Source organism: Anticarsia gemmatalis, chromosome 8 (assembly GCF_050436995.1).
Source record: "Anticarsia gemmatalis isolate Benzon Research Colony breed Stoneville strain chromosome 8, ilAntGemm2 primary, whole genome shotgun sequence".
Classification (NCBI taxonomy): Eukaryota; Metazoa; Arthropoda; class Insecta; order Lepidoptera; family Erebidae; genus Anticarsia; species Anticarsia gemmatalis.
The window spans coordinates 12,380,574-12,400,829 of record NC_134752.1 but is presented as its reverse complement, the minus strand read 5'-3'; the positions used below and the strand labels follow the sequence as shown (position 1 = coordinate 12,400,829).

Here is a 20,256-nt window from a genome sequence, read left to right as displayed (position 1 = left end):
TTGAAGTGTGTGGTTTTATTCTGGGTGAAGAAGTTAATGGTTGGGTATGCTGGTGTTTTATTTAAAACTAGCTCACTAGTGTAATTGTGGCAAAAATATAGATTTTTGAAATGTTTATTTTCTTATGTTAACCTCTCTCTCGTTTTCGAGAAGTCCCTTGCCCAGCAATAGAATATTAATGGATTAAATAAAACATCTTGTGGTGTCGGTGATGGAGGGATCCATCAATGGATCGTGAACAGTCTAAATGGCAGATGTTTTTATTTGACCAGCGTCAGGCCGGTGACGTGCCGTGACGTCACACGACTTTAGAGCGTGTTATATGATAGTTGGACACGAATTGAGTTTAAAAGATTGAAGTGTGTGGTTTTATTCTAGGTGAAGAAGTTAATGGTTGGGTATGCTGGTGTTTTATTAAAACTAGCTCACTAGTGTAATTGTGGCAAAATACATATATTGATTTTTGGAACGTTTTTTTCTTATGTTAACCTCTCTCTCGTTTTCAAGAAGTCCCTTGCCCAGCAATGGAATATTAATGGATAAATAAAACATCTTGTGGTGTCGCTGATGGAAAGATCCATCAATGGATCGTGAACTACTCGTATCTCCTTGTAAAAATCGGTTCAGCGTTTTAGTCGTGCAAACGTAAAAGATAGGCAGGCAATAATTAACTAATTAGTGTCTACGGAATTTTCTACATCATCCTTTAGCGTATCTCTGTTTTTACCGCAAGTTACTCAAGTAATATCAAAATTAGAGTATCATGTTTTAACATATAAAATTATAATTTAAGCACAAACAATCTGCCGATCAAAATTCAACCAACGAGCTAAAATTATCGACAAAATTTTAACTCAAATTATATATAATTCGGCAGACGCTCTAATTAGTTTCCAACTACATAATAATATACATATACATATAAAACATGGCTAACAAAATTATTAGTTTATTACAGATATAGTCATAAAATATATTCGGCCATATTAAGTCATTTTATGGTGTCAGTTACGGCTCATTTCCCGCCTTTTATAGTCTGTGGTAATTAAGAAAATGGCTATTTTATATCAGCCTATAAAGTGTGTTATTGTTAAGTTTATTTAAAGAGGTATTATGATAAAGTTTTGGACATACTTATCCATTTATGTGTGCTTATTAGAATGTTAAAACTAAAACGGAAATTAATTTTGTGTCTCCCAGAACTAAATAAATCACACAAAAGCAATTTCTATAGTTATTAAAGTCTGAAGATTGCTAACGTACTGGGTCGTGATAATCGACTCGTTTCTTATATGTAACTTGCTTTTGTCTGTGACTTTGTCCGCGTGGTTTGTGACTTGGGACAGAATTTTCATACAATCTTACATTCCCTATTTTAACCCTTTGGGGGTAGAACTGATAAAAATCCTTTCTTAGCAAATACCTACGGCGTAACATCTACGTCCACGCCAAATTTCAGCCCGATCCGTCCAGTGGTTTGGGCTGTTCGTTGATACTCGTAGATCTATGTCAGTCAGCCAGTCAATAAAATAAATAAATTTAACCCATTAATGTCCCACTGCTGAGCATGGGTCTCCTCCCGCAATGAGGGAGGGGTTTGGCCTTGAGTCCTCCACGCTGGCCAAGTGCGGATTGGGGACGTTGCATGCCCTCAATAAATGTATTATACAAATTTTAATATAAATTAATTATTTTAATTTTTTTTGATTATTTTTTTTCTTATACATATAGATAATTAATTAAGTTATAAAACTATTTAGATTGTGTCCAAACACTTCGTCAAAAAGGACCACTGGTGACAGATACTATGAACCTAACCTATACACAAGACATCATCGAACAAACAAAGCTAGGATAAAAGCTAATCAACATTCAACAATTGTATCAAAAATCATAGCTAAAGTTCAATGAATAGCATCGTAACCAAATATTTAGACATCGGCGTGACTGTATTGTGCAAAGTTTGCTTTTAATTTGATTTCATAGAGGCCATTGTTGTACTAATTAACTAGTGGAACAATAAACTGGAATCAATGCAGTTTCGTGGTATTTTGGGGTTGTACGGTTTCAGGTTGATAAAGGATTCGGTGTAATCAAATAGACCATTTATGAAATTAATCTGTATACAAAAGGTGCAGCACCATATTTTTTTGTTGTTGTTAGATTTTTATCCTGCTGTCGTGCGTAGATCATTTCAAAATAATAATTATTTGTGGTTTTTTGGAATAGATTTACAGACCTTTTAGAAATAAAATTTTAGAGGTGTAAGCCCTGAATATCTTAACTTCTTAATTGTGTGTTCTATATTTCTTGATGAAGGTCTTTAACGTCAAATAGACTTCTGAGTACCAGATAGCCCAGCTTTCGTAAAGCCCCCCCCCCCCCTTTTTTTTTAACCATAACATCGTCATTTTTATTGCCAGCATTAACTTACGCATACGTCCCAGGCATTAACTTAGACATCTCTCTACCACCATGGAAATAAAAAAACCTGCCGAAGACACCCTTTCTTCCCCCATGTAGGGAAATAAAAATCTCCATAAGAATACCCTTCAACGGTGACCCGTATTACTCGTAACAGTAACCTACTCAGTGGATATCGCAATAAAAAACAAAACCACGCCTGACCCTCAATCAAATTTTACAACTTCAACTGTTGGTCAACAACTAAAGGTTTTAACAACAAAATAAAGTTAGGAAAATGTTTCTAGGTTTTCAGTGGTGTGTAGTTAAAGTAAAATTGCGACATCATGGGTATTTTGCAATTAATGTTTGCTCTTAATCTATAATCTAAAATGTTGGTGTCTTATAGAAATAATATAAAAATAAATTTATAATTAACTAGGTGACCCGCGCAACTTCGCTTGCGTCACATAAGAGAATCGGTCACAATTTTCCCCGTTTTTGTAACATTTTCTACTGGTACTCTGCTCCTATTGGTGTGCGTGATGATATATAGCCTATAGCCTTCCTCGATAAATGGGCTATCTAACACTGAAATAATTTTTCAAATCGGACCAGTAGTTCCTGAGATTAGCGCGTTCAAACAAACAAACAAACAAACTCTTCAGCTTTATAATTTTAGTATAGATGGATTACCGTAAGCTTGATGATATCATTAAAATAAAGTTTATTATTCCAAATAATCTATTTGCTAAATTAGAAGGAGCAGATCGGTAGAACATTCTGCATCATTATCGACGTTTGACAACCGGCTAGCAATCGAGAAATTTTGTATGAAAGTGTGATCAGTGCCTCTAACCGGTGCCATTGGAACTATTTTTGCAGTACATTTAAAATGACAAACAAAGTAAAGTAAAGTTATGAAAACTGTAAAGATAATAAACTTCTTTAATTATGCCAGAAATGACAAGTTCTCGATACTCGATTGTACCGACTGTAAAGAATCGTGCTACTGAAAGTCACAGCCATTGTTCTATATAGAAAAGCCCTCAAAACATTGCCCCACATAAAACAAACTGCAGCAAAAATATACCAACTAATGTATTCTCCACACGACTCCAATTGCAAGACTAACAAGCGTCACTAGGTCGGAATAAAGAACCGCGGAATAAAACAGAAAAACCGGAATACATACTAACATTCAAAAATAGTATGCGGAAAGCGAGCGCGCGAAATTACACAGCTCAGGACGAGCCGCCCGCCACATCCGGATCCGGTCGGTACGAGTCGGCTCGGTAAAGTGAGGGACACACTGCCACACCACTAGGCCAGGGGTGGGAAATTTTATTAAGGTTTCTTTTTGTTGATGGTGATTTTTGCCTTGTGTAAGTTTGGTGGTAATGTTTGAAATCGTGGTATTGATGAACAATTAACTAAATTCCTAGTTAATTAATGACATAATCAATCTAAACTGATATTTCTTTCAAATAAGTATTACACAAGAACATTAAATTGTGGACTTGTGGTTTCGTAATATCCGTATTCATGCTTGTGATTTAACCTTGCAACTACTGTCGTAATGTGAATAACTAATTACACTATTATATTGCTAGTATTTTTAGTTAGCGTTGTTTTAAGACTATATCTGTTATATACTTCTTAAAATGGATATCGGCCATACGACTTAATCATTATTAAAGAAGTTACCGAAAACTAAGAAGGCGTTAATAAAGTAGATAGTTTAATCGACGCGCGACGGTATGTTTTGTCACGTGTCATTGTTTCGTTACATCTGCATTTGAAATAGTAACATCACACTAGGTGCGAAACTGTCCCAAACTAATTATGCCGAATGTCAATGTGACGCCGGTGTTTATGAAACTAATTATATTAGCAGTTTCGGGTCCGTGTCAATGTTTGACTAATACTATTTTACTTATTATACGTATGGGCACTTTGTATTTAGAGGCGTAACAATAGTAAGTTGATATTTTTTCAAGTTACAGCTACAACTACATGAAAACGATTATCATATTGATTCTAAGCTTATAGTTCGTAATGAAGGAACCACCAAATACAATAAGCCTGAAATGCCAAACAATAGCTTACTTTTATACGTTCGTGAATTATTGATACCTATATAAAAAGAGGACAATCCGCACTTTTTTGGTATTAGCAGCCAGCTTTTATTAATAACAGATAAATAGCCATAGCAGATTGCTGTATTAAAAAAAAATAGCAGTTAGCGTCTAAGTTCCTCTTAAGACAGCGCATTAGTTTCAATTTAGTAAAACAATCGTAACAAGACGTATTTTTGCGGAACATGGACGTTTAATATCCAAAAGTATAATATCTTCAAACAGTTCTTAATAAAATACCGCCTCAATATAACGTAACGATATGAATATAACTTTGCATAATACCAACACGTGGCGTTGAAATGTACCATCCCTTCATTTCCTGCGAATTTCATAAGAGACGATTAAAGGATTACATCGGGCGAACGGGCAACAGTATTCCCTTTCTTGTAATAATACGAAACTGCTTTAAGCCTTTCAAACCGTCTTTATGTATAGCAACATTATTAGCAATGGTGTTTGTGAAACGCTTGTTTACACATGGAAAATACGTTGTTTTATCTTAAGGAATTGAGACAATTCAGAAAAATAAAAATATAAGAAATAGATTGATTCACTCTCGGTCATCCGATTCCAAAGTCCAAACTAAACAAAGCTTGTATTATCATAACGACTAAACGACGCATCTCATAAAATACTAAGATAGTTAGAATCGGAAGTGTAGCCACAAGAATATTTATAGACACTTCGCTGCTTCAAGCTTCTTTAAAATACCGGGAAGAAAATTTCTATACATATTTGTAAACAAAACCCGAAAGCACGTTGCAAATTTTAAAATCGAATCCGAGACCACAGATGCAGTTAATGAATATGCATTGATTTCTTTATTTTTTACAAAATATAAAGATTGTGAATATTCTTGTTTTGATTTTTTTTAAGGGGACTTTTACAAACTTACAAACAACAGACACGAAGCCAGACCCGAAACAATAGTTTGTTTGTTTAGGATGACACAAAATAATAATTGTTAATTAATTGAAACTCCGTTCAAATTGAAATTCCGTGTGGGAATCGAACCCATTACCTCCCGACGCAATGGTAGCGGCGTGGCGACATAAAACACTGCGCCACGGAAGCAGTTAAAAATAAGCAGGCTATATTACACTTTATTTAATTTTTCTAGCATGCAGAGGGGTTTAAAATCTAAAATTCTGTTTGCTCGCACATATTTTACACCCGTGCAAGATTTAATGCCTGCAGGTGCTCATTTTTATAGTCTACTCTGTTATTAAAAAATACGGTCTTAATAAACAGTTTGAAGATTTGTACTCACGCATTATCTATGTATACCAGAATAACATATCGAAAGTAAATCTTTGTGCATACACATAATTTTTTTGGACCTTACGCTAACATAACTTCAAGCGTATGTACAGTTTTCATGAAGACATGTAAACAATAGTAAACATATCATATTATTTTGGCTAACTTACGCTTGTAGTTTTGTTAGCCAAAATTACAATTACTAAACTAGCCTTCAGTTTAAAATAATGGTATAGATACCACCGTCAGAAGAACTGTTACAGAATAGGATTACAGGAAAAACAAAATAAAAAAAATTAAAGCTATGTAATCTTGTCTGTAATAGTTCACAATAAACATCGAACTAATCAATAATTCTTATCTCGTTCAAGTCGAAGCACTTCCGAATCTTTATCTCCGAAGTTACGTCACAAACTCCTCAATTCAAAGGTTAATCACGCCAAGATAATTGCGAACGAATTCAAAATTCAAATTCAGTCCTCTTACCCAAATCCATACGATTGGAATATCGTTGGTATCGAAAAGGTTCGCATAAATCATTGGAGGGCCATCTACGCTCGCTCCGTCTTCACTTAATGCATTTCGATTACCCCCTTGAAATTCATGAACTCCTGGTCCTTCAGAGAATCTCCTTAATATTCTTCAATGGGTGCTTCTTCTGCTTTAATTTTTTCCATTTTATATTTGATGTAGGAAACTGATGTAATTTTTCCTGATTTTTTGTTGAAATTCTCGTTGGAATGTATGCAAGTAGCATACATTCTTGACAGCATTTGATTACATACACAACTCGTTTTCAAGAGATTGATAAGAAAGGTAAAAGGGAATGGTTCCTGATTCGGAGAGAGTGGCAGGTCTGGTTACTGGCACTGCTGGTACTTTTACTTCAGATGATCCAAAGCATATGATACTTGTAATACCTTGTAAACGTTACACCGGAATAGGGAAACTAACCTATGATAGATTTAAAATCCAACAATAATACTCGTGGTAAAGACATACGGCTTAAAATAAGGAAGTAGTATTGTAGATAGGAATAATGGTCTCTCCAGCATATTTTTTATTCCGTATCGGATAAACCAAATCCTTAGCTACATGTTCGCGGTTTTTGCTTTCGAATAAAACCCATAATCCTTTCCTATGGGTATAGTGAGTGGCCATAAAGGGATTATGGGAGGAAGCGAAACACCGCAGTAAATGACAATAAGCTCTCTATGACTCACAATACAACAGACTTTATACTCACATTGTCAAAGTACATTGTACATACAATTTTATTTATAGCATACTTTCTTATTTACCTGTGTATAATAAAATATATATAAATACGTATAATATAAATTCTGCCAATCTCTTCATTTCGAACTCTTACCCTCTGATTCATAAACACACTATAAACCTATTTCAGTTAAAAAGCTACTATAGTATGTTTTCTCTTTTTCATTTCGCTAATGAGTGAAAGAAAGCACTTTATAAGCCTTTCATAACTTCATATATTTTTATGAATAAGGGGGTAAGAGTTTAAATATTACATTTATGACTGATTCAAGCTTTGCACATTTTATAGATTATGAGTTTCCCTTATTGTGAAATATAAATATTTTTTTCGTCGACGATAACTATCGAATGATTAATAAATAGTACATAAATATAAATATCCAATAAATAGCCTACAATGATCAAAAATTCCATGACAATGAATAAATTCGGATCAAAAACTTAAATACAAACCTATAGAATTCCAAGACTCGGGCTAGTCACGTCCATTCACTTAGATCACTAGATATTGACCAAGACCTCCGAACTAATAGTTGCACTCCGAGTGCTTGAACTGATATTTGAATGTTCAACTCTGAGTTATTACTTTAGTTTGAGTAATTCGATTATTAGTTTTGTTTGAATGCTTTAAAACTGTTTTGAAAGTCATTGAGATTTTATTGAAAGTAATGTATTTTTAAGCGCCCGTATTTAATTTAAATGTGTGATTTATCTTTTTAGGATAATAGAAATTTAAAATTAAATTTTACATTCTTCTTGGTATTCTTTTCACGTACAAAAAAGGTTAGATGGTCTACATTATGCTTGACAATACAGAATAATTCCTTCCAACATGCAACACCTCTATCACTAACATAGTGGCTACATTGGCATTAATCAAAGCGTTTATAAATTTGTGGGTTTCTGATTTTGTATCACAAAAATAATCATGATTATGAAGTTAAATAAATAATAAATAAATTTAACGCATTAATGTCCCACTGCTGGGCAAAGGTCTCCTCCCGTAATGAGGGAGGGGTTAGGCCTTGAGTCCACCACGCTGGCCAAGTGCGAGTTGGGGACTTGTAATAAACAAACACAACAAGTATTTGAAAAAATAATGTGTGGAGTAAAGAACATACAAAAATAAAATCATTCGAACATACTACCTCCTTCGTTTGCAAAGTCGCAAATACAGTATGTAAATCTACAGTAAGATTTACACACATAATAGAGAATAGGTCATAACTTTCCCCGTTGTTGTAGCATTTTTCGTTGCTACTCCGCTCCTAATGGCCGTAGCGTGATGTTATATACCCCAAAGCCTTCCTCAATAAATGGTCTATTCAACACAAAAAAAAAATCCGATTCGATCCAGTTGTTCCTGAGATAAGCGCCTTCAAACAAACAAACCAAACAAAAGAACGAACTCTTCAGCTTTATATTATTAGTATAGATTAGCATAGATATTATATATATTATTTACTGAATAAAATCGAAGCAACATACAATATTGATGTGTTAAGTACTGTATGCTCTTATTAATATACTGAAATGGCGTGCAAATTAGAGTCGTGAGATTCAAAGCTGAACGCATGAAAGGCACCACAAAAGGGTAATGATTTATAGACCGAATAATGTGTGGTTCCATTGCGAGAGACGTGATAGTAAGAACAAAACAAAATAAATGTTTATCAGCATAACTAAATAGATATATTATCTCATATTATCTTTCCTTTTACTTCCTTCTTCACCCGATCATTATTACATTAACCAATAATTAAAGTTAAGAGGTGGTCATATCTATTATTAATATCTGCTACAAATCTTTTACGTTTTCCGCATTTGTACCAACAGGATTATTATTGAGGAAAATGTATTACGATTATTTACTTTTAGTATGAGGTTATAAGAGCATTAGATAAATATGGACGTGTATTTATCTGTTTTCTGGTAAATGTAAGATATACATGCAAAATATAAAATACAAAAACCGGTTTCTAAAGGTACATTTTATCCATTCAATAGCGTTTAAACTCATAAAATAACGCTATTGAATGGATAAAATGTACCTTTAGAAACCGGTTTTTTTACCTAGATCAACTACCGCTAAATGTACCTAAGAAACCGTGGGTATGTAATGTACCTACTTCTACTCTAACACGAAAGCTTAGTTATTAGCTGCTATTCATTGGACGATTATAAAGAAATTTTTTCTTCATATCCCCACCATACAACCAAAAACTGACAAATCCACCTCTTAACCGAGACCATTGCGCTTAATTTCAACATGATTTTCACTCAAAAGCAACAAGCATATATGAAGTAGGTATCTCCATTTTTTTACTACGCCTATGCTAAACCATCCAATTCCAGACCTAGACACCGGTACTAAACTTCAACATTCCATTCACTCAACAGCAACGAAGATTGACAAAGAATTCCCTAATTTCCCCGCCAATTCACCTCGAGGATGTAAAACCCTTGTTTCCTGCACATCTTAGTCGGGATGTCAATAAACGAAATTGAATTTTCTATCAGATTTCCGCACATCAACTCACTGACGACAGCAACAAGATTGCATTACTTCGAAGCTCACGTAATCGATGCATCGTCGAGGCACCCACTCATACGTACCACTACTGATAAACATGGTTTTTGTTTTGTGCTAGAACAAAACCACTCAGAAGTTACGTTTGTAATAAATAGTGTTTTGGGAAAAAAATGTTTTATTTTCCACTACTATTCCAATTTATTTCTCATTTTATTTAGCTACCTATGTAGCACAGCGGTAGAAGCGCGTAAGAAGCGCTAGTCTAACACCAATCTTTTTTTTCAGTTTACACTAAATATTCTACAGTTAGGTCATATAAGTAAAGTTCATAATCTTAACAGTTCAGTTATCACAGTTCTAAAACAACAAAAAATTTGCGCTAAAGAGTCGGTCTTTGACTGTCCGTTTTTACCTTTTTGACCATTGCATCCGACATAGCAATAGCTAGCTATCCCTGTCGGTGCTTTTACATTATAGCTGACAATGACCTTTTTCCAACAAGCTTTTGTTTTAACCGGATAAAACGGATAGTCGGTACGGCGGTACGTATGAGACGCGTGCATTCGTTCCCCAGTTCCCTCGAGCAATCACACTCTTATTGGTGTCTATCGGTAAGAACATGCTCACAATATACGAGAGAATTCGTGTCACTCATTCTTTCGCTAGTTTATTACACGACTGTGATGTACCGTGATAGAAAGGTGCCGTATTTATTAACTGCTTACTGCAATATTATGTGTTTATATTTAAAGTGTATTTTTTTGTTGAATGTTTTCTTGTTGACATTACGATGATAAGACCTATACTGCTGTAACGCAATTCTTTATAATCCTTACGAATGGACTGTCAAGAATCCGACATTTCAAATTTACTGAACTATTAGTTATTACGACTCCCGCTCGTGGCGCTGATCAAGCTTTCTATAAAAATCACACTTACTGTCGTCTTAATAGTTCATAGTAATAAGAGAATCGACTCCTGTTTTTTGTTAGATTACTATGCTACTATTGTAAATATACAAAAGTTTGGGAGATTCTCTAAGCGTGCTACAGATAAATGAAGTTTATGTCGCAGACTGTTTTGAGACCTTATTTTATTTTAATACATACATGATATTTCAGTATGAAACATACTTTTTGCTAACTAACAATGAAGAGATATTATAGAAATACATAATACTGCTAACTTTTATAACAACATAAAGTTAATAAGACCTCAACACAATCCTTTTATCGAACACACACAAAAACCACATATTCATAACAACTTTTCCTTTACAAATGGTGCCTAATAATAAAATATGTATCGAAATAAACCTTTAGCAATACAATTTTATACTTTCCTTAACACAGCCTCGCCATCTACAAAGTTAAATTAACAAGCTTCGGGTCCGGACTGATATTAAAACATACTCAAACTTGTAAAAATATAAACCTTATTATTTTGCCTTAATATGGGAGATATACGTACATATTACACACTTTCAATGAAATCTGTAAGTTTTGTAAATGTAATTAAAATACATACTGATATTTTGTTTGCAGCGTAATGGATTTATTACCAAAAGTATATACAAAGGAATATGAAATCTACATCCTCGTACATAGGTATTGTTGGTACCAAAAAGATGAAATTGATGTCAAATACAATAAACCCAAAGGTTAGTTCCAAAAATTGACAAATCACACATAAGTAATATTATGTGTGATTGTTAATACATTGTTTGACTCACTAGCCAAATTTCGAATCTCTTAATCAAAAATAATACGTAACCACATCAATCATTGGCGCACTGATTAAGGTAACTACCACATCTACAGGCCCCTCCGCATAATTAGTTCTTAATTCAGTAACATTACAAAGACAACTAAAACCGTGACGTCAGAATCACAAAATCCAAGCACTCCAGCAAACTAATCTGCACTTTCCACTGAAAATCACTTCAACTCCTTGACTAAAACAATTCCCAGCTAATCCGTCAGATAAAACCTTCTAAACCTTTCAGCCTCGCAATTATTGCATTCCAAGAACGTTTGAAAACCATTAGGAGATCTCTCGTGCAAATAATTACTTTAAAAAATTCCCACGGTCTATTTTGTTAAAAGCATTTTCAAATAGCGTTCCAGTTGCTAGCGAGTGAGCTTGCTTACTTACTTGACTAGTAAGAACCGTACCGTGTCTGAGAAAATAAAAGCCTTATTGGAAGCTCAATGAGGATACTCGGTTTTAAAGGTATTCCAGGTTCGCAAAATTGAATTCGAATTGGCATGTGTGAGGTAGCTTTTTCTGGTTTGAATTAGATTGTCTAAAAACTGTTTTGGAGAGTAATTTTTATCCTATCAAGCTCTGGGTAGATATAATATCATTTTTTATAACTTTCATTTTCTGTTTTCGATTTTATTAGGTTTTTTCTTTCCCTTGTATATTTTTGTACCTTTTTTCCAAAGTCATTTATATTGCTGACAAAAGTAGTTTTAGAAAAATATTCAATAATGTAGCCTATAATATATACCATCTTCTATTTTTAATTTAATACGAATACGCACCTAAAGTACCTAAACAAAAATGTTATCCAGAAATGTACAGAAACACACTACATAAACACGAACTTTCATCCTTACCTAACGGAAATGAGTCCAGTAACGCTCTAAGGAGGTTTTAATGAAAGAGAAACGACGTAAAGTCCCCCAACTTGCCTCCCAAACACCGCACTTTGATCTTCAGTTAATTGGTAGCCTATTAAAATGTCAAAGTAATAAAACTAATTAACTTTTTAATTTCGGTGATATTTTTTCGTAAATTACTTCCTGTGACGTTTCTGTATATGGAAATTAATTTGTGATTAAATAAATAAACTTTAATGGAAATTTCAATATTACTGCAGCCAGTACTCGATCGATCTTTGGCATATGGATATGGATAAACGGCCATTTAATTATAAATTTTAAGCATCTAAGATGAGATCTAAGTCACCTAACTCACGTGGCGAGAGGAAGGTTTTATAAAAAAAACAGTAGTTGTGAATTCAGGATGTAATCGTTTAGTTTAGTTACTCTCAATACTAAAATATTATTGATATGTACAAGTTTTGCTTTGTGTTTTACGTTTGTAAAAGTTAAGATTCAGTTTCGGAGCTACTTTTCTAGACAAAATTATTGCGATATAATTATAAAATATACGATGTATGTGCGTTTTAGACCCGTTGCAGTATAATATTATGAGAACAAGTCGCAGGGGTTTAAAATCGTTAAATGTATGATAGTAAATAGGTATACGTCATAACTCATACAAACAGATCATAAAGCATTTCCTTCATTCAAGAATCATACAACTGTTTCTTGCATCACACAAATAGCGTGCACATTCAACCACTCAGCATTTACCAAAACAACTAGCAAAGCACTTTAAACAACCATTTTTGTTGAGAACACTTCGTTTGATGGAAGTAGGTAATAATTCAGTCTCCCGTCACGCATGCGCCCGCTCTCCATTTCCCATCTGCTCTGAAGAAACTCTTAGAATATCTCCGAATAATGAATTCACGGTGAGACTGAATGCTTTCAGAAGTATTTAAGTGGGAATTAACTTTTAGCTTAGTATCACCGTATTTTGTCAAAAAAATTATATAATTAACAATGACACGTCTTTGATACAACATTTAAGTATATGAAGGTGTTCGCTACTCCCCTTCAATTTGCAAAAAATAATGACGCCTTTTTTGCTTTTATTTGTTAGTCTAACAAATATGCCAAGCAAAATTAAAGGTACCAAAGCGATACATATTATATTTCGCAATGAACTGTTACTGATAATAAAAATACTTTTCTTAAGTTCAACCCTAAGGAATCAAACTCAAGACCTTATTAACAGTAACATACACAACCTTATAAACCTCGTAAAACTAGCTTTTAGCACTAGAATACACTTTAGTATAATGAGACTTCTATATCAAAGTTAGATAGCTTTTTAAAAGGCAGCACCATTTTTCTAGCAGTTTTTAGAGAGCATTGAGTCGGGTGGGGTGAATTGGCAACCTGTTAACTTGTATAGGAAGCGAGGAAGCTTTTACGCTAGTTTCCCGAAAGTGCTATTTGCACTTATTAAATGTTTAGTCTTTTACAGGTAGTTATGTTGCTATAAACCTTTATTCTTCCAGTGTACTACCGATAGATAAATCTAGTTCATTGTTAGGGGTGTCTTTTATCGCGCTGTTTTCTCACACATACGCTTGGAATTAGGAAAATCTTAACGAAGTTGTATTAACCTTTTACCATTACTTACCCAACACTGGACTTATGTATCTATTTATTAAGAACTCTTGGGTAAAAGTTTCCTTTACTGTTAGATCAAGGAATGATTATTTGAAAAACGCAAAATTTGCTTAATTATTGGGTTTTCCTGGCTTTGAAAAACAAATAACTAATTGTATTTGAGTGCAATATATTGTGTACTAGCTGACCCGCGCAACTTCGCTTGCGTCACATAAGAGAGAATGGGACATAATTTTCCCCGTTTTTGTAACATTTTTCGTTGCTACTCCGCTCCTAATGGCCGTAGCGTGATGTTATATAGCCTAAAGCCTTCCTCGATAAATGGTCTATCTAACACTGAAAGAATTTTTCAAATCGGACCAGTAGTTTCTGAGATTAGCGCGTTCAAACAAACAAACAAACAAACAAACTCTTCAGCTTTATATATTAGTATAGATTACATAACTTTAACTAACGGATCAATCATTTCATTTAATTTCTAAACAACACATACCAAAATACTACATCATATATAATTTCAAACAATTTCAAAAACTTTTAAACTCGTTCACAATATCACATCACGATCTCATGACATGACGTCTCAAACTCAATACGAGTTCTACAGTAACGCTAACACGCTATTTACTGTTTATAAAAAGGTTATATGCAATATGGAACAGAGGTAACGTGACGTCATAATAATACATGACGTTGAAACTGTATCCCTCCGGTGATGTTGCATACATATACGAATTTGGAATGTGTGTAGGAACGCTTTGCTAAATACCTTTCACCAGGTTGCAGGGTAACTTCCTCTTCTCTGTCGTTCACGTTCGATTTTGGCAGAGCAGCCGTGGTCACGTTGAGGCATCCACAGCTGTTGTCACGATCTCCCGCCATCTCTCTCTGTTTGCAGACTGTCTGGCACAGTCTGACACACGGTTTCCCACTGCTGATTTCAATTGATCAGTCCAGCGCGTAGGTGATCTGCCGCTCGATCGGGGTCACTTAAAAAAACTTATATAATCATAATTATATCACCCTCAGATGGTTGCCTTTTGTTTTATTACCAAGCTAACTAAAGGATAAAGTACTAAAATAATAAAAAACATAAAGTGATCATATGTTTCTTCGGCGTACCATACCGCATAGTCTTTTCTCTTTAAACTATTTATCATGTTAACTTTCAATAAAACGCAGCAATAATTCCTGCGAATATGTCCCGTATGTCGTCACATTTTGAACGCGTTAAACTCAAATGTCATAACTAAAAGGCATAATATTTTCGAGGACTGCTATAAACAGTTTTACAATGTAGAACATATTATAATATTACATTACGTAAACATATAATGGGAACACACTCACATACATACGTAAAATAACGCATTTTGCCCATGGGGGGAGGAAAAGATAAAAGTACGCCACTTGCTGCCAACTTCTTTTGATTCATTCACATACATCTTTACACCATCATCTTCATCTTCACTAACCTTTTCAAAGGCTATTACAGAGATAAAAATAAAATATCGGCAACGAGGATGATAGCTAATGTATCTTTCTGAACAGTAGATAAATAAATACGCGGTACTTGAAGTATCGTGACGTCACAGTTTGGTACAGTCCATGCTACATTCTGACGCCATTAACCCCCATAACTAAACTCTCATGCTTCAATACAGGGGCAACGTTTATTTATTCGGAAAAGACGAAATAAAATAGGTATTTTTTTTTACTTTTTTTATTTAATTACTTTTTCTTTGAATACCACTAATTTTATCACAATGTCATTGTTTTATTTGACACCACTAGTTACGTACATGTTCTACTTTCATGTCACCGACTACTTTCAGGATATTGAGCATAAATTATGGTCGAGGAAAAAGTCTTTTCGCATCATAGTATGTATGAACTTGTAATAAAATCTCTTTGTCTTCAAGAATCACAAATGAGTACACATTAGGTTTTTTCAGTGAGCTCGTGAGGTACGCAAATACCTATCGAGCTTTTTTGTGTAGAGAAAAGATTTTATTACAAGTTCATACATACTGTAATGCGAAAATACATTTTCCCCGACCTAATATATCTATGCCTATATCTAACTATTTGGGTACATCTATATCATTATAAATGGCAAAAAGAAATAACAATAAAAACTATTCAATCGTACTTTATAGCAATCGTCACACATGGTCGAGTTTAGTCGTAAAACTCGCATCTGTGTTTCTAAAGTCGTCATTTGAATATATAAATTTTTGCTAAATTTAAAAGGGAAATCAAAAAGTCTATAAAAACAAAGTTGTCTTGCGTTACCACGATTAAAACATAAAATAGTGAATCAGAGTGATCTAACTTCTAGCGTTTGTTTTAAAGTTTTGTAAAAACAATAATAAATGAATGAAGAGTGAATTTATGGTGTTTACAATATCATCAAGATACATTCAAAATGTGTTTTCAATTTGAAAAACTGGAACGAGACGAAATTCATTCCACAGAATCGTTAAAGGATTCAAGTTCACAAAGACCTATTTCTTACCCCATTTCTTAGGTCCCAGACCTAAGAAATTCAAACTATAAGCATATTAATATTATGACAATAATACCGGATAAAATACTATCGTGTTTTGGTTAAGAAAATGCGACTATATTTGATGCTACGTCTACGTTTTTATTTACTTCTATGTTTAATTCTTATCATAAGTTTCACATACACATATTTCTACTTCGTCATGAACCGCAGCAATGACATCGACGACCTAATATTAATATTTTGGCCGGTAGAACCGCGAAATATTACTTGTCGATATAAAATGGCTGATGACATGCTGCCTTCTGCTAGTGACCCAGATTATTCACCGGGAGAAAAAGCTATATTCTTCCATGAGACATCATGTCGTGGTGGAATAGACTCCCGGCAAGCATGTGCAGTGGAATCAGCTGCTAGAATGCATCCAAACTGGCAGATAAACCTACTTTTTATTTCACCTATAGAAGAATTGATACTAAAAAAGAGTAACCTCGCAAAACTTCTTCAGTTTAAGAACGTTAAATTTGCAAGAATACACATTGACGATTACAGTGAAGGTACAATTGTTGAAACAGTACTTACAAAGAAGATAAAAGAGAGTACTCATCCTGTAGAACATTTAGCTGATATATTAAGAGTACTAACTTTACATAAATTTGGTGGCGTTGCGTTAGACACTGATGTCGTGATCTCAAGAAGTTTCGACCCTTTACCACCTAACTGGATTGCTAAAGAGTTTGACTACAATTTGGCATCAGGAGCAATGGCGTTTGCTAAAGATCAGGTTGGAGAGAAAGTTACAACTGATATACTGGTGTAAGTTTGTAGCAAATTAATATTCTCTTTGACTGTACGTCTGGCAGTGGCAATTGTTAATGTGATGGATGTAAATCTATATCTATATGTAAGTCTATATAATCTAAAGTATTTGATCCGGCTCTGAACGTTATATCTGACATGCATTTAGGATATTTAAAATGTTGGAAGGTAGTCTGGTTATCGTAGTACAAGTTCTGCTTAGTAGTCAGGAATAAGATGACTATGTGACATACGTCGTCATCTGTCATCATTTTATTTTGACTCATTGGCCTGGTTTCGATTTTCGTTTGTTCATTGATATCTACTTTTACATCCACAGCGAGATCCGAAACACATATGCACCCAAATTATGGTCTTACAATGGTCCGCTAGCAATTCAGCGAATTCTGAATAAAACATGTCCGTATGTCCTGAGGACTCATGGCAACTGTGACGGTAAGACTTTAAAGTTGAAGCAATCATTTTTCCTTTGTTTTTTGGTTTTTGTATGTTCTTTGTTCATGGATTGCAAATCTTAGGTCCGGTATTTTTAATGAATTTAAAAACGGGACTTCATTAATGACAATAATATTTACTGCAATTTCTATTTATACCAATCTTTGTTAAGTTACTTTGTTTTCAAAATTCAAGGTGTAATGTTTAAATATAAATAAAACAGAAAATGTTTGTTGGGATCTTCAAATGGCGTTTTTTGGTCCCAAATTGTCATAACTTTATAAATTTTATACGTGAACTGAAACTACTATTTTTTTATGTTCACAGGCTTGCAGATAATAAGGTCGGATTTATTTTACCCCATGTATTATATCGTTAACAAATATTACTTCTACCGCGATCCATTCTTGAATAGAAGTGGACAACCGTATTATATGCATCATTTCTGGAACCATCTGACGAAAGCCGAACCTGTTAGAAAATTTTCTGTTTACGCTGAACTCGCTAGGAAATATTGTCCTGCTATTTTTTATATGTATAATGAAAAGTTTGGTATTTAAGAACCTAGAAAAATTATCGACGCACAACTCATACCTAGCTAGCGAAGACCTTCGTTTAGAGTTTGGAAATAATAGTAATGTAATTTCCATTTCGTAATTAATATTATAGGAATTTTATTAACTAATTTAGAGTCAAAACCATCTTAAGATTTGCAATCCTTTGGAGAAATACGAGTTAACTATGTCAATCTTCATTCTTCTGAGGGCTGTTTTATGTGCCGTCATTTTTTTTGTCATCATCTGCAAAAAACATTACAACTATTGTTGATGATTAGTCAGCCTTTAAAGTAAGCAAAAAAATACATCGTCTAAATTCATAAAATGTTCTTTTCTTCACAGGAGTGCAAATTTTTCGGTCAGACTTATTCTACCCGTTGCATTACGTCTCACATCGCCTCTACTTCTTTAGCGAGCCATTTGATAAAAACGGACTGTTATCGTACCATCCTTACATGCATCACATGTGGAATCATTTGACAAGAAATGTACCTATTAGAGGATATTCTGTTTATGCGAATCTTGCTAGGAAATATTGTCCAAGTATTTATCATATGTACGAAGAGGAATTTGGCGTTTGAGACTAAAAATAGATTAGTCAACCCATTGTTTTGTTATTGCTGGGTACTGTTTCTTGTCGGCATGAGAAATAGATTAGGACATAATTCAGCGTGAAAACATGCGATATTTTGTAGTTGAAGATATTCTATAAATAAACTAATATAACTATTGTTATAAGAGGGATTTGTTAAAAGTCTAGCGCCATATAACTTCAGTCCAAGACAATTGACTAATCTCTGAAATAATACATGATTTTAATTGTATTCATTCGTTTTGTGACAATAATAGTTTTGTTTTTTATGTCTACCTTTTTATTTCTTCAAAACAAAACACAATCTTTAGGTCAAAGCTTGATAGAAGATTTGCACTCCTGTTATTGTTGTTGTATTTGCTTTAGACAAATATAAATACTCGTATTTGAATGAATTCTCTGCTTTAAGTAGTCATCAAGTCATGTTGTATTCGGTAGAAGAACGGTAAATGATTCAAAGGTGATATTTTTCAATGTTTCCAGGAGTGCAAATCTATAGAAGCGAAGATTTCTATCCAGTATTTTACCCACTTTACGGCTTGTATTTCGTTGAAGAGCCTTTGTTGGAAGGGATTCAACCGTATATGCACCATATGTGGAACTTTATAACTAAACAAATGTCCATACCGAAGGATTCTGTTTACGCTGTACTAGCTAGAAAACATTGTCCAAGTATCTATGAGTTGTATGGCAATCAATTTGGAATTTGAGATACAAGATTACGCGTATTGCGTATCTCATTTGAAAACCAGTGTATATCATTTTGAAGGTCACTATACATTGCTGCTTAAACGTAACGTGTTAATCGCATTTATCTAAGGGAGAAAACAATGAACGGCGTAGTGGTTTTTAAATAGTTGTCAACTCAGATACATAATTATAATAGCCCCCCAGAAACCATAAAGTTTGTATAATCCAACGACTTAGTAGAGTTCTTGCATGTAAGATTCCCTTTTGGTGGAGGTAAATAAAATTCACAATTTAGAACATCAGTGATCCGCAGCCCTTTCAAACTGGCTGTGACTTGTTTGATGCAGCTACTTTATTTTGGAAATAAGTTAAACTAAACATTACAGTCTAGATAGATCATGAAAAGGCTCTCTACTAAGTTTTCATACTGTAAGTTTCAACCACTGTGTGGGCTGTGCCTATAGGTAATTATATCTTACTCTTACACAAGAAATAATATTGTTTAAGTGTTTTGAAATGTTCATTAAATAAGGTGTCTTAAAAGTAAATATGTAATTTGAATGTGTGTATTGTTTGTATTTTTGCTACTCCCAATTTGCTTAATAGGAAATCGACATCAAACCTAACATGCACAAGCGCTGTTTCGTTTGTATCTGATCGCTTAAAACTCTCATCTTTACTATAAAGAATTAATTAAATTATTATTTTATTATGAGTCACGTATGAACCACACTTAATTAAATAAACAAGAACGAAAATAACCAAGGT

At 33.8% G+C, this 20,256-nt stretch overlaps 2 protein-coding genes across 4 annotated transcripts in view; both read left to right on the top strand.

Moving 5' to 3' along the window:
• Positions 1-20,256, top strand: part of LOC142975126 (cytochrome P450 9e2-like) — a 285,548-nt gene that overhangs the window by 158,493 nt on the left and 106,799 nt on the right. The window lies entirely within an intron of this gene.
• On the top strand, positions 16,067-20,011 carry LOC142974612 (lactosylceramide 4-alpha-galactosyltransferase-like). Of its 3 annotated transcripts, none has more exons than XM_076117051.1 (3): positions 16,067-17,211; positions 17,534-17,649; positions 19,282-20,011. In XM_076117051.1, exons 1-3 carry the CDS (start codon positions 16,505-16,507, stop codon positions 19,506-19,508), a joined length of 1,050 nt encoding a protein of 349 aa, XP_075973166.1. In that variant the 5' UTR covers positions 16,067-16,504; the 3' UTR covers positions 19,509-20,011. The 3 variants fall into 3 exon arrangements, with proteins under 3 accessions (XP_075973166.1, XP_075973164.1, XP_075973165.1); XM_076117049.1 differs by having other exon boundaries at positions 18,549-19,415; XM_076117050.1 differs by lacking the exon at positions 19,282-20,011 and adding an exon at positions 17,977-18,691.

Bases quoted from the DNA above. Each gene is read 5' to 3' on its own strand.
- LOC142974612 (XM_076117049.1), top strand. From the start codon at position 16,505: ATGCGACTATATTTGATGCTACGTCTACGTTTTTATTTACTTCTATGT. The intron at 17,212-17,533 runs GTAAGTTTGTAG...TTACATCCACAG, and splicing joins GTTACAACTGATATACTGGT to CGAGATCCGAAACACATATG. The intron at 17,650-18,548 runs GTAAGACTTTAA...TTTTCTTCACAG, and splicing joins GACTCATGGCAACTGTGACG to GAGTGCAAATTTTTCGGTCA.